Source organism: Tachypleus tridentatus, chromosome 6 (assembly GCF_004210375.1).
Source record: "Tachypleus tridentatus isolate NWPU-2018 chromosome 6, ASM421037v1, whole genome shotgun sequence".
NCBI classification, from domain to species: domain Eukaryota; kingdom Metazoa; phylum Arthropoda; class Merostomata; order Xiphosura; family Limulidae; genus Tachypleus; species Tachypleus tridentatus.
The window spans coordinates 114330941-114346843 of record NC_134830.1 but is presented as its reverse complement, the minus strand read 5'-3'; the positions used below and the strand labels follow the sequence as shown (position 1 = coordinate 114346843).

At 31.6% G+C, this 15903-nt stretch overlaps 1 protein-coding gene across 4 annotated transcripts in view; it reads left to right on the top strand.

The window, feature by feature from the left end:
• The window catches only part of LOC143254640 (bile acid-sensitive ion channel-like), a 40823-nt gene extending 31635 nt beyond the window's left edge, over positions 1 to 9188 (top strand). For 2 of the 4 annotated variants that reach the window (XM_076509784.1, XM_076509786.1), the window contains 3 exons: positions 1034 to 1160; positions 5280 to 5358; positions 8667 to 9188. In XM_076509784.1, the coding sequence (XP_076365899.1) occupies positions 1034 to 1160; positions 5280 to 5358; positions 8667 to 8817 (357 nt within the window). In that variant the 3' untranslated portion in view covers positions 8818 to 9188. Of the gene's footprint in view, positions 1 to 1033; positions 1161 to 5279; positions 5376 to 5681; positions 6001 to 8666 lie in introns of those variants that run through there. The other 2 variants (XM_076509785.1, XM_076509787.1) reach the window with 2 other exon arrangements.
• Positions 9189 to 15903: the final 6715 nt, after the last annotated feature.

The window sequence follows — 15903 nt, the reverse complement described above, 5'->3', positions numbered from 1 at the left end:
TTACAAAAGACATTAAATTGTTGTAAAGGGTTCATATTTCAGAAGAAGGCTATTAAGGTGATATCTAGGATAGAAAGGTTGTCATACAAAGAAATTGTTTTCTCTTGAAAAAACAAACAAACAAACAAGAAGAGTTAGGAGGGATATAATTAGTTTGTGTAAAATTGTTAAGAGAACTGATAGTGTTAATGCTTAATCATGTTGAGGGGTGGCTTTTAGAGGTTTTTAAAAGCATTTTTACTTTTAGTGGAAGAGACAGCTCAGATGGACAAATAAGTCCATTATTGTCTTTAAATATATTATAAGCAGCCAAAATGTTAAGAATAAATTCATTAGTGTGGAGTGGTGGAATATTAGGTAATTATTAATTGGAGTTAGGTGATTATGTAGGTTACTAACCATGACAATAATTTATATTTGATCACCACAACGTTACTCTACGTACTCAGTTAATACTAGAAATCTGAATATTATAACTATTGTGGCCCTGCATGGCCAAGTGGTAAAGGTACTCGACTCATAATCTGAGGATCCCAGGTTTGAATTCCAGTCATACCAAACATCCTCATCCTTTCAGCCATGGAAGAATTATAATGTTATGATCAGTCATACTATTAGTTGGTAAAAGAGTAGCCCAATAGTTGGTGGTGGGTAGTGATGACTAACTACCTTCCCTCTAATCTAACACTGCTAAATTAGGGTTGGCTAGCACATACAACCCTTGTGTATCTTTGCACTAAATTCAAAACAAACCAAACCGATAACTATTGTTGTAAACGTCAAATATTAATTTTATTTTACACTCAGCACTTTAAACTGCTGAATTTCTTGTGGTCAGTAGTTCAAAATTATGGATGTACATTGTAGAGCAACAATTAGTTATAGTTGAACAAAGTACTTTTATGTAGAAAAATATCAAAGTTACTAAAATCATCTATTTTCCTAATCCTGTTGTTATAACTTTTTTTCTACAGTCAGCCATGATTTTATGTGATTTTATTTTGTTTCATAACTTTTTTTTTTTATGTTCTAGACCTGTTTTGTGGAGTGTTTAGCCAACTTAACTTTGGAGATGTGTGGTTGTATGTATGACGATTATCCTTATTTGTATGACTTACCTGGACCAGTTCGTCCCTGTCAACAGTCTATGGAAGAAGGAGGTAGTTTGTAGTTTTGATAATTTAATATTTTTATTTTGAAAAGGTATTTAAGAATGTTGGTTAACCTATACAGATTATATATTCATAATTTATGTGGAACACAGAATAATCCAATTATATTAGTAATAAGATTAAATAGTGATTTCAGTAAATATGTCTGATTTCCAGTATCCTTGGAATGAAGGTAAAATGAACTTTACAAGAAAAGTAACTATAAACAAAAATGTCAATAGAAATGGATCTTTTTTAAGTTATTCAGAAACTGTATCCCTTTTAAAACACTTTTTAAAGGGATATATTTTTGTTGATTCTCTTTTAACTAGTATTCTAATTAATATAAAATATATTTACTGTAAATCATTTAAAAGAACAGAGTAAAACATATCTTGAATTTCCAGTGATTCTCATATGGTATAATTTCAACTGTATATGCTTTTTTATTGCTTATGTCTTATAGTTTATCGTATTTTATTTTTTTTTGAAACCTCATATATTTCAAGTGATTAACACTATACCTATAAGAAATTAAAATGTTAATATTCAAAATCATATTTTTGTTTCTTTCTGTTAACAAATGTCACACTAAGAGGCAAACCATTAAATACTATTTATAATAAGGTTAAACTTTATGAACACGTGCTTAAATAATCTAAATTAAACATTTTGGAAGAAAAAACAAAATAAAACGTGTAAAATCATGCATATTAAACATATATAGAGAATGCATCTTGGTCAAGAAATGCTTATAGCTTAGTTGAATCAGATGTTATATGTATAGAAAATTTTAAAAAATTGAATCTATTACACCATATCTGTTCCTTTGCATTTTTGTGTGTTTATAAATATCATTTATCTATTATACTATTTCTATACCCAAATCAAAGTCGATAACAAACAATATCTATTTATCATGAAACATGTTTTAAAATGGCTTTTCATATAATAATGGCTACAAAAGTATTGCACTTGAAAGACAAAGAAACAAAACCATAATGTGAAATGTACTATAGTGAGAGAAGTATTTTAAGAACAAAGATCTATGTGGCAGTCATGATACTCTGGCTTTAACATTCAACCCAAATTCGTGAGTCTCTTTCTTACCTTGTAGTGTTGTATGAAATGTATTTTAGTTGTTTGTTTGTTTTTCTTCCCTCTGGTTATTTTTATTTTAAAATAAGATTATACAGTTTGTGTTTTTGTAAGAGTAAATAAAATCCTGTATTTTTGATCCCTTGGAAATTTATAAAATTATCTTTTATATTGCTTCCTAACAGTACACATTAATAACACCAATCACTTAGGTATAAGAATCTCTTCAACTAAAAGCATGTATTGAAATACAAATAAATCTCTTCACCACCTACTGCTTTTCCGTATTTCCAGGTTGAAGTTCCGTGGCTTACAATGAAAATCATAAATCTCTTAGGCTTCTTCTATATAGTATTGATGTTGGTGCTTTTTGTAGGGTATTTAAATGCACTTGTATAATATTTTCTCCTGTCAGTTAAGAGTGAATAAGAGTCCTTCACATAGCTATCACTGCCCAGGATGTGTTGCTACCAAAATCCAGCAAGCATCATGTAAATTTTAATTAGTACTTTATCCAGATATAGTTCCTTGTTGATGCAGAAGTGGGTATAGAAAATAAAAACTACCTTTTGTTCTTGTAACAGTATCCTCCCAGTCTTGAGACACTCAGGCTGACCAAAACCATTTTGATGTAAACTACCTGTTGCACTCGCCCAAGCCAGTGGCCAGGCCCAACTCGAGATTCATAAGTTTGTTGGAGCTGTAGGAGCACAGTTCACCATTTGTTATTGACTCGTCTTCACACGCTCAACTACTTGTCGAAACATACATTATACTCTATCCTGTTGTTTAGAAAGGGATGAGAAGTTCATCTGAAAGTGACAGATTGGCCCATAGGCAGAGCAAATACTTTGCTTCTCTGTTCCAGGAAAATATTCAGGTGGAATATTCTGTATCACGAGAACCATAAGGACACTGGAATAGCTTATTCATCACATTACCAGGATCTGTGGATGATTGGTTAATCATCAGCTGAGTTTGGTTTAAATAAGATGTGTGTGCCAGAGTAGAGTAGTCTGTTTGAGGTACAGCTCCTACAGGCTTCTTCCTCTCATGTGATTAGTTAGAAGTTAATACAACCTACCTCATCAATACAGAATCTACCTGCCAGAAGATGATAATATCTCTCACATTCAGGTGCTGCCTCATTGTCTTGTTGTGTAGACTTTCAGTAAACTTGTTGAAAGGATTATTCTCATAATCTGCTAAAACTATTGCAGGGTAAAGTTTTTCATTTGAAAAAACACAGATCATGCATATGCAGACAAGTTCTTGTTGATATGACATTTCTAAGTCTTGAACTTGACCTTTCAAGCAGTTTAATGCCTGAAATGCTTCAGTAAGTAGTTGTTCAAATCTCACTTCAGTTCATCTAGAATTCAGGAGGCAATATCTGTCTCACATCACAAATAGATTTTGTGATCATGTCCAAAACTTTTCCCTCTAGTATTTTGGCCATTGCCTAACTGAAACGACCTTAATGTCTTAGGTACGGCAGGTATACGGACAATGTCTCACCCAAAGGTTTTTTATATAGTTTCTTTTTATTTACTTTTTTATTACTTTTTGAAAAAAAAAGTCTTGAGAGTTTGTTTGTTTGTGGTTTTAGGTTTGTTTATTTCAAAGTTAGAATTTAATTAGGTAGGTAATTTGATAATTATAGCTTGTATTTTTCAAGATAAAAAAATTACACATTGTTGCAAAATATTCGGCACTTTGTTGCATAAAATTGACATCTCATTAGAAAGAAATGGTTCTATTACAATAAAATATTTGTCAGAAACATTTTTAGTCGAATACAAGAGACTAAAATATGATTGGAAATACAAAAGACATACTAATATAAAAAAAATTATCTGAACACAAAACAAAAATATGATGATTAAATTCGTGTAAAGAAAAACTTGGAGCAATTGCCTGTAACTGAAACATTGTTAGAAAAACGTGTTGAATATTTATAAAAATTAGTGAAATTTTGTTTGTCGACTACATTTGATTACTGCATTTAGGTCTTATAGTTATAATTTTTCATAAAGTATGCATCTTATGCTTTACCAAAGTAATGCCAAATTTTTGCAAAACTTTTTATTTAAGAATAGGAATACAACATCAAAAGTTAGTTTCTTTAAAAGTGAGAGTCAGTAATAATGGAGACATTGTCTGGTGAAACATTTTCTTGGATCCAGATACAGCATAGTAGGCATGCTCAGGGAATTTTTCTCTTGCATGAGCAATTGGTCCATGGTCCAGAGCAACACAGCAAAGAGTTGCCATTTTCTGCTTGTCTGTCACTTCTTTGATTGAAAGCTCCTTCATGATCCATTGTTGTCCAACTGCTATATATCCTGACTTGGAAAGGCTCGCCACTATCCTATGGTTCAATATCTTTACCAGTGAAAAATCTCTATTTGGTATACTATGAACAGCACATCCCATCTCTTCTGAACCATTCTTGGATGACATTGACCAATATAGTAGTTGAGTTTCTTTAACTGGAAAAAATCTGGGATTCCTATCCATACTACTCCATGTAGTCTCTGGTTAGCCGAAAGCCACACAATTACTATAATCTTCAGTTGTTTATGCTTCCATTTTTTCCAAGGTCAGTCCTCAGTAGGAGATTGTGAATAACCATTTAGGTTCCTCAGACATTGGTAGCTTTTCTTCTTGAGATCCTTGTCCAGAATGAATATACCTCAGAGTACTTACATGTGGAGTAATGCCAGGTTTACGAAGAGAAATTAGTACTACCAACATGACTGTGGGGTTCCATTTAAACATGAAAGATTGTAACCCAACTAATTTAAAGAAATTCTATACTGAACAAGTAGGCAGAAAACATATGTTATGCCTACATAACACAAATGTACATATGTGTATATTGTAAGTGTACCTAGTTAACAACATTATAATAAGTCTTTGAATACATTGGCTTCCAAATGGTAAAGCAAAACATCAACTTTTCCTACTGTACATTAACTACCATTGTAATGATATCTGAATCTCTTTCAATATAATTTTGATTTTCAGTCTGCAAAACAAATCCTCTTAAATCAGAGACAGTTGATGCACGACACTATTGTGAAGACTTATGCCGCACTCCATGCAGGTTTGTGTTACCTACAGGTAATTTTGGTAATATATTAGTGTTTGCATAGAAAAGCTACTTACAAAACTTTAAAATAAATTTATGATAGCTATATATAAACTTAGTAGATTATTAGAGAAAGTTTAAAGTATTAGAGAATGGTTGTTACCACATGATGGATGAAATACAATTTATAAGCTGTTCAGAACTTATATATGATATTTAATATCAAAATATAGTGGTAGTATCTGCTCTATCCTTCTTAAGTAAACTGACTAATCCAGTTCTATTGACAGTTATTGTTTTTACACCGTTAGTTATATTACCACATTCATTATTAACAGAGACAAGTGAGGCATGAATGTCAGGTCCTTTTGTATTGCTATCTAGAAGTTATATCTTCAGAAGTTCTTCATCTATTGGAAAGTTTCATCAGTAGTGCAGACTATAATAAGCAAGTGAGACATGTCACTGATATCTGTGCTTTCTTCCAAAGCTATATAAAAGTATTTGCATTTCTGAAGAATAAATTTTAGTTAGGAAAAATTATGTTAATTTCTCTCCTTGTCACACTCTGATAAGATAATGATTATACTTTCAAAATTTCTGGACATTTTATCATTTCCAAATGCACTCGCCATTCTCACTTCTCAATCTCTAAATAAAGTTTTATTTTTCATAAGTATTAGAGAGACTTCGTATGATGTAGAAAGATCTGTGGTTTGAGATTTTGCATACTTAGTAAAAATAGATATTTATTTTTCATACTTTTCCTTTTCAAATCCTTCAAAATATTAATCCATAATCCTCCTACATACTGTTTATTCTGTTATGTGTTACAATGGTACCTTTCTTGATATATCAATGATTTGTAAACATTACAAAACACTGCAATTTTTCATTGTTTACAATAAAGAACAATTTTCTCTCGCAGTTCAAGTTAAATGCCTGTATTCCTGAAAAAAACCCAACTATTTTTGGTGTATGTTTATTTTGGGGTCCAATTTCAAGTTATCTGAAACATATCTGGCCACTGAGAGCTGTAAACATAAGTACTATGACACCAGATGTACAAGACACATCATCACTTGCATGATACAAATCAACTAATTACATCCAACGACAAAAAAGTAGAAACTTTTTGCAGTATTATGTAGCATTACCAGGCAAACACAGTTCAAATTTTAAAATCAAAAGTAACCAGTTCTAACTTATATTTCAAGTGCTATGAGCAGTATATAAAATAAATAAATAACATTTTTATGAAATGCAGAGACTAGGATACTAGGATAACTTAGGTCCCCTAGTAGGACAGTGGTAGGTCTTCAGATTTATAATGCCAAAATCAAGGAGTTGATTCTCCTGGGTGGACACAGCATATAGCCTAATGTGGCTTTGCTATAAGAAAAAAACATGTACACACAGTCTAACCTTGTGACTGGTAGAGAGAACAGTTTTTGTAAAATCCAGCAATAAATTACTTTAAAAATTTAGAATAGTTATGCAAGGCTTATTAAAATTATACTCATATGCTGTTTAATGTACTATTTAGTTTTCTTGCAGTTGTCATTAAAGATAACATCCCTAACAACAACAATTTTTTTTTTCTTGTGGGGCCTGTTGGTCACAAAAATCATCTCATGGGCCAAATGTGGTTTGTGGGCCAATAGTTGGACTACTCTGTTTTATAATATCATCAGGGAGAATTTATATTTCAAAACTGTTTGATTTGGTAATTCCAAAAATTTGACGTGGTGTCATTATTTGTATATCTACAGCTTTAATGGACTGAAGTTCCTTTTCCAACTGCATCACTACATTTAAATATATATATGTACAAACTTTATTTAACATAATTCTCATTTGTTCATCTGTTATGGTATCAAAAACTTGGATACTTGCCAACTAATCCACCATTTCTGAATATTTTCTTTTGGTGTGTTACTCTGAATATGTTTGATAAGATAATCACCAATGGTTAACAGCTTTTACACCTCTGGTATGATTTGATGGATTTCTGGTTAGAATAGCTGTTATAGATCTGAAAAATCATGATGCCAAAAATGGCCTGACCCTAGCAAAATAGAAATGAACTTGTAACAAAATGTAAAATCACTATTATTTTAATGCTTGTAATACTGGATGTTATCAAAGTGGCATAGTTTGGCTTAACAGTTTTAGGTCAATGAAAAGATAGTTAAATCCCAAAGTTTAATAGATGTTAGCAAGGACACTGTCATACAGAAAGAAATTAATGTCGTGATTTACAGAATCCAGAAGAAAAGGCAGTCCAAGTAAAATGTCACATATCACAAATGTCTGTAAAAGTACATTAATGAGAGAACAGCCAACATGGTAATCCAAGATGAGCCTAGGATTCTTATTAAAACTATTTTCAGAGAATCACTAAGAATAGAGCCACAAGTAGATTTGCTTCACCACCTACATAAGGAGAATTCCCAATTGGCAAGACAGCAAGGGACAAGAGGGCATTCTATCTTAATATCATTGACCTTAGAAAGGCAAATCACCAAAACAATTTAGAGTGGTATTTTATTTTTATGTTAGGATTGTTCAAGGGTCTTCAAAATCTGATAAAAAACAGTGTTTTAACTGTATTTTTAATATTTTAATTTAGATGGTAGCTAGAGAGTATGTAGGGTTAAGATTTTGTATATTTAACCACAATCTAGATGAGTACATTAGTTATAAATACAGTTAAGAACTAATAATAAATAGTTAAATATTTAATGAGAAATTATTAAGAATTAAGAGAAGTATTTAGTGTATAAATGACTGAATAATGGTTGATTAAGAGAAGATCGATAAAGCATAGTTAATTGAGCAGATAAGCTTACTAATGAATTGTGAACATTTCTGTTAAAATTACTAGTGCATTAGGCCTACAGTAGTTTCAGAGTTTATGATGAAAGTTTTTCTTTAACTTAGGCATTCAACTTACATTAATGTAAATATAGCCTGTAATGATCGTAAATGTAGAAATAACTTAATTCATTATTGTTATGTGTACTGTTGCTTAGTTTCAACAAAATATTTTAAAGAACCTTCCCAAAGTTAAAACATGTGATAACAATATTCTGACAATTTTATTGTATATGTAAACTTGTAAAATTCAATGTGACATATATATAGACACACACACATATTTAAAATGGATGAATACCTATTTTATGCGGTATTCTTGTAATATCTATGTTAGACTGAACTATATTTTTTAGTTCATTTACAATATAATATTTCACTATCCATTCAATAATTATGAGTAAATATTTATTTTTAGTGATTGTATGTGATGTTTTTCTTCTCAGAAAGGTTATCTATGAAGTTTCACATTATAAAGAACCACTTATAGTTCCAAATGCAAGTGACGAAGTAAGTACTTTAAGAGATAAACACAAGTTAGTAAACAGAGTATACTTGCAATGTTTTAAGTTTTGTCATGCTAGATTGTACTTTTAAAGTTTTTTCTCAAGAAGAATTCTAGACAAGTATTGTGATGTGGTAATTACAAAATTATAATTATTTTGAATTTTTTTTAGAATGTGTAGATGTTAAAATTAGACTCACAAAATTGATATAAGACATTCTTGCAAAAGTGTTTAAAATATGTACAACAAAGTGACATAAACATATGCATTAAATTAATGGTCTCTAATATGATAGCTGTCATGAAATTAATTACTATGTATGATTGTTGTGGCTGTATATTTATATACATATATAACCAATATTATTCTTGATACTTTAAAAATGACATTTAAGTAAAACATTTTATGTTAGATCAGATCGTTTATTTATCTGTATATTAAATTTGACTTATTAATGTGTGCTTAAAATAAAAAGATAGATGTATGTTAGCATTACATGTTTTCAATTCATAAATGTTTCTCTTCATACATTTAGTCAGATTTAAGTTTTTTTTATTATACTGTAAATGTATTTTCTCATCATATAATGCCCAATGATTAATACATATTTATTACTATATTCTTACATTTCTAAAATTACTGGCAGTAAATTGGTTGTGTTATGATAAGAAAACATTGTGTGGGCGAAGAAATTACAAAACATAGAAAAAGCAAACAAGATGGAGCAAATGCCAAATTAAAATGATTATGAATAATAACCATAATTAATTTAGCAGTAGCCCTTCAACAGATTTTAGTGAGGAGAAAGCTACTTCTAGTATAAGAAAAACAGAAGAAAAAAAATGTGAGGCTTGAGAAGATAATTATAAGCTACAAAAGATGTGAGAATAATACACAAACATAAAATAAAAGTATTTGTAAATTTGATGGCATAGTAGTTGCATAGTGATGAAAAGCTAATAGAATGTACCTATACACATCATAATTTAGTTTGTATGGTGATAGGTAAGTTCATGGTATTTTATTAAAAGAAAGGTGAAGAAGAATTTTGACCAATTTTTAAGCATTTCTACAAAGTAATTCTTTGTAATTTATGTGTGCTTGGAAATACATGAGGCTCAGCGTAGATGGTATAGTGTCAATGTCCTAAAAGAGCTAATTGGTCACTGGGATTTGATTAGCAATGTATGGGATTACAGATGCAATCCTGTGGAAAAACCAAAATTCCATACATCTTAGTTTGAAACTCATAAGTTGAGAACCCACTAGGAAGCATAAGAAAGGTACATGAGAAGGCATTTTTGAGCATGTCTCCTGAATTATAATGATTATACACTTGTTTTCATGTTTATTGAGGGAGCTTTTGAATGAATTTTTGTAGCTATACATGAGTATCAGATCCATCTTGTCTCTTATGGAGGCAATTTTTGTTGCAACACTGTTTGAAGTAGATACTCTGAGCCACATGCTGAAATAAAGACCAGTGGTAGCTGTTAGTTCTTCTCCAAAGCAGCATTCAGGGTCCATGATGGCTCCTAAGGTTTCTCAGGAGTAATTACAACCAGCCCCACTGCCACATGTACTGCAAGAAATTTTGGTATTCTGCATCATAGTTCTAGATGATGCTAAATGATTCTCAGACTAAATTATTTTAGTGATAATGATAGATGGGTGAAATTGGCTTTGAAAAACAACATGGGGTAAATGAAGGAGCCTTAACTTCACCTCTGGCTTATCTCATCATTAATTATGGGAATATTTTTATCCCATTCAAGGCAAGACTATTTTTCCACAAGTGTTGGTCAACTGATGTTACAGCGTATGCAGTTTGACCATTGACAAACTATGGCTGCAGCTGATCTAGACAGTTTAAACTAGCAGAGCTTGAGTTGGATCAAGCGATCAGCTCAGAGTGGGGCACAGAAGTCAGCATGCATGCAATGGCATGGTATCTAGTTGAGATAACCATATGCATGGTATCTCTTGATATGTACCTATAATATAGTGTTAATATTGTGTATGCAAATTATTTTCTATGGCTTGCAATGTGTGAAATGTGGTGCATTGCCACCCTCTTCTGCAGTTATAAAACTGATACAGAGAACACTCAGTTCCTTTCTGAAAAGTAGATTGTACTTGCTTGAATAGATGCTTTTCCTGAGTACTGATCTGTAACAAGAGATATCTGAATATTTAATTCCCATATGCAATTGTCATAGGCATACAAAAGAGACATAAACAAACCCAGAAATCAGAGTGAAGCTACTCTTCCATATTCATTTTCTTTCAGAATACCTTAAGTTTTTGTGTATTATGCTAAAAATCTGTACATGACACAAAGACATGTACTTAGTCAGTAGTTAAGAAATTTCATGATATGTTTATGGGACCAAATGACTGTCCTATATAACATAAAAACAAAATGATACACTATGAATAAAAGAGAAAACAGCTGTTATGTCAGAGATGTTGTCAGCACTGAAATTGAGCAGATAATGTTTGATCATTTTCATTTGCAATAATCAGAGGTAATAAATGAATTCAAGGTTATTGTGAACAGGTTTTGAATGAAGACAGTTACATGTGATGATGGTTTGTAGCTGCAGTGGCTTGATGAATTTCTGAATTTGTCTTTAAGGTCTTCATTAAATATGGCTACTGGAAAATGGATGACAAAATAAACCTAGGATGTTTTTAGCACCAGGAAAATATTGTGTGAATTTTAAATCATTCTATTCAATCTGTGTAATTCAACTTCCACTTTTGAGAGCCCATTGGATCTTAAAAACTAGAATTGAAGAGATTTTCTACTTATATGGATGGCATAATGGACTTTTATAACATATTCTTGACTCTACCCTTAGACTAATTTAAGAGTATTTGGCTTTGTAGATTCGATATCATACCATGTTACTGATGGTTTGCTGCTAATTCCTTTATAACAGTCACAGTACCACGGGTGGGGTGCTGACAAAGTATACTAGAACAGATCTTTTGTACCTGAAGTTGTAGTTAAGTTCCAAACTTCCAACATTAAACACACACACACAAAATATTCAGTACCAGTCATAACCAAACACACAGTGTTGAAGTACATTGGCTGTTTGTAATCTCTTTCCCCTGGAACTTTCTATTTACATAATATAAAATGTAAGATAGTTTTTCTAATTATTAGAGTTGGCAGGTTAAGGCTGTAATTGAAGCTGTAGCAACTGTTTTTGCTTTTGTTTAATTTAAACGAAGTTGAGTTAAATGTTTACTCTTGGTAGTATGTGCATATTAAGGTCAAACCTGTATTATGGCATGGGCTTACTGGGCTGAAGCCCCAGGCTTCACACTAATTAGGGGTCCTCAAGCTAGGACTATAAATATACTGCACCTAGAGTTTGTCTTGAGGGGGGCCTATATAAATCGAAAATCTTAGGCCCAATAAAATCCTTAATCTGGCCTTGATTAAGCAATTTCAAATACTTAGTGCTGCCTATATTTGCTCATTAAGGTGGCTTCACAAAAACAGAAATTAGGTTTTTAATATTAAATCTTTACCCAAATAGTGACATCATACATTTAAGAAACACTAGCAGGACTACAGTATTATAACAACATTTAGCACTGCACCTTTGCTCAGCAATGCCTTTGTTGATTGAAGCCGGTCTTTTAAGCATATTTTAATTAAAGCACTAGTGTTGATTTATTTTTGTCAAGACTATCCAAGAAATGACAATTCTGTATTGGCACTACTGGCTTTGCAGAAAAGTGATAGATAAACATAATTTTTGAGCGTGCCTGACATCCGACATTTGTATGTATCTCTTATTAATGCATGATGGCTTGCTGTCCCATTGTTAAGAATAAACAGGAAACGCCAAGCTAAGCTATGATTAGTTTGATTGGAAGGAACCAGAGAGTTTTACTCATATTTGCAAAAGTGTGAAAATGTTTTTCATGTCTCATTTATGTGTGGATTTTAAATGACAATATAAATGTTGTACCACATACAGTAGTGTGCATAATTGTTAGGATAAGAAAATGTTTTGTCATTCTTTCCATTTTATGGGTCTAGTTCTTCCATGCCATTACAGAATGTAAATTTCAACACTATGGTTAATACTTCACTGATTTCTGTTAACAGTTGAATGATCCAGGGTGAGAGTACTTATCATTCTTTAGAATTCCCATAAACTTATATCAAGGGCATATCATAATGGTTCTGCTTAAATGAACATACTGATTAAATTTAGGGTCTGAAATAACTGTCGTGGTACCCTATGCAGTGTCTTAACTATATAGACAGAAGCTAGCATATGGTACTAGTATATCCTACAATAAATCAATTTAATAATACTCTACTAATAAACCTTGATATAAACAACGTTTAACTCTATATATTATTTTTTATTGCCACATAATAGCCCAAAAAGCATAGATAATTGCAGTAGAGCAGAAAGTTTGCATAAAAGCTTTGTTTGATGCTGATTGGACTCTTTGACAAAGTGCTGCAGACTTGAAATACTCCCCAAACGCTGTCAAGTACACGTTATATCGTGAGACTAAAACAGGTAAATACGAAAAGAGGAAAGAAGAGGCAGAACACTTTAACTCCATGATACTTATGTTAAGTACCTTTGTTTATACAACCTTTGGGACAGAAGAACGACTTCCACTAATCTAATGCATGAGATAAATGGCTACATACCAAATTATAGAAAGGCGTCCAGATTGATACTATCAAAAAAGACTCAACTAGAGTGGAATATTCAGTTGTGTAGCAGTTAAAAAAATCTTTACTTTGATCTCCAGATATTGTCAAGAGACTGAAATTTGCGCTAAAACATACAAAAAACTGGACTGTTGGTGATTAGAAAATGCTGTTATGGACAGAATAGTCCAAGTTTGAAATATCTGATTCAAAGCATATGTTGTACACCCAGTAGAAAAGGGTGAAAAATACTTATCTCATTGCATAGTACCTACTACAAAGCAATGTGATGCCTTAAGGGTGTAATGTTTTTCCACTGAGATGGTAAGGAATATTTGCAAAATAGATCGAATAATGGACCAGTGCAAGTACCATCAGATACTGATCTGTCATGGTGTACTCAGCTGTTTGTGTATTATTTGTAAAGGATTCTTCTATCAAGAAAATAATTATCTCAAACACTTCTACAACCTATGTAGAAATTTCTCATGTAAGAAAGAAGCTGCTGGAGTCAATAAAGTGGTATAATGGCTCCCACAGAGTCCCAGTCTCAACCCTGTTGAGCAGATCTGGGATTTGATAGATCAAAAACTTGAAAGTCAAAAGTTACTTCTGAAACCTTTATGGGAGTGTTTTAAAGACATTTGGATTAAATATGTTACAATAATACCTAAAAACCTGTCTGCAGTTATTAAAGCAAAAAGGTGACTCTTTGCTAAACTCAAGTATTTTCACTGAGTTTATGTTGTACTAAATATGAAGATTAAAAAAAAATGTGTTTTACCAGTGATTTACCTTTTTTTATTCTTGGAAAGTAGCCTGGAATCTAATTTTTGACCTTGTCCTAATATTTCTGCACAGTACTGTACACAATATAAAGGAAAAGCTAGTAATGTTAGGTAAACAATTATCTCAAACAAATATTAGTGAGTTCTTCTCTTGAGAGAACATGCATAGTTATAGCTGTCGTCTTATGGATGAAATTCAAGAAATTTAACTGGTATGAAGTGCACTGGAACATTAAAGATGCTACCAACAACCTCATAAGTATTATTGTTTGAGATAACATCTTTATCAAAAATTAGAAAAGATAGTTGATTAAGAAAAGGAAGTGACATTTCTTCCTTTTCAATGTATCAAGTGGTAGCTTATGGTAAAATGTTGTCATTTATCTACTACTATAGATTATGTGTATTAATGTGTTTTATAATTTACAAGACACAATATGAACTGGATGGATGCTTATGGTAGAAAGGATTTGTTCTTTTTATTTCTGCCTATGATTTTTCTTGTTATATTATTGGAATAGTCTGTTGCACTTTCATTTGCTTTATATGGAAAGAAAATGAAACTGAAGTTGTTGGTCACTATGGTCATCACATTTATACTCAACCCAACCTCATTCCTCTCCTTACCACCTAGCTATCACATGGTTAGAATGCAATTTCTGTAAGAAGTAATGAAGATCGAAATTCCAAAACAAGTTCCCACACCATGAATTGACCTAAGATAGGTAATTCCAACCCTCAATTATGACCATTAGAATCCACGAATATTTGCATTGTTTCCTCTTGTGAACATTCGTCGTGTTACAAGTTTAGTACTAGTTTCTTGTGAAATATACACAACTTTAAACAAGTGTTACTCTCCCCTCCTTCTAGTACACTTACAGTCTGCATTTTAATGTGTTATAACTGCACTTTGTACTAAAACAGTGTTAATAAAAGTGCTTAAAAGCTATGCGATTATTAAAACTTTCAATCTGCATTATTGTAACTACTCTGTCAAAATAAAACAAAACACATAAAGTTCTTTGTTATGATATCTCAGCTACTATCTGAAGAGTTCATTTACTACTGATCATTTTCTCCCATTTATAAATACTTCACTTGATTTAATTAAAATAATTTATACTGTTCTTAACAAAAACGTTCACTGGTGGCACAGTGGTGTGTCTGCAGATTTACAGTTTTAAAAACTGGTGTTTGATATTTGTGATAAGCACAAGTAGTCATTTGTGTAGCTTTGTACTTAACTTAAAATAAATAATTAACACTTAAAAAAACCCATAAAGTAGATCTGGTTTCTCACTGTCTGCTAAATATTTCAACATTGAAATTGAAGCACTCTCTCAGCAGTATGAATGAAAAAATATATGCACAGTTGCTCTATATAATGTTTTCCAAGTCAGTAATAACAATTAACTTCATATTTTTCAGTCTTAAACTCTCAGATTCACTCCTTTCTGTAACTGATTAACTCATGTTAAACAATGTTCATATACATCTTTAATGCCACACATGTATAAATATATTTACTTATTATTTATATTACTCTTGCATAATCGAATAGCTTTTACAGAAAAATCTCCATCTAGTTCTTGTGCAAATTATATTTGTAACTTTACTGGATTGCTTTTCGAAGCTAGAACATGGTATCTGAAGTGCATAAAAAGCTTTCATCTTTGAGTTATGAAAC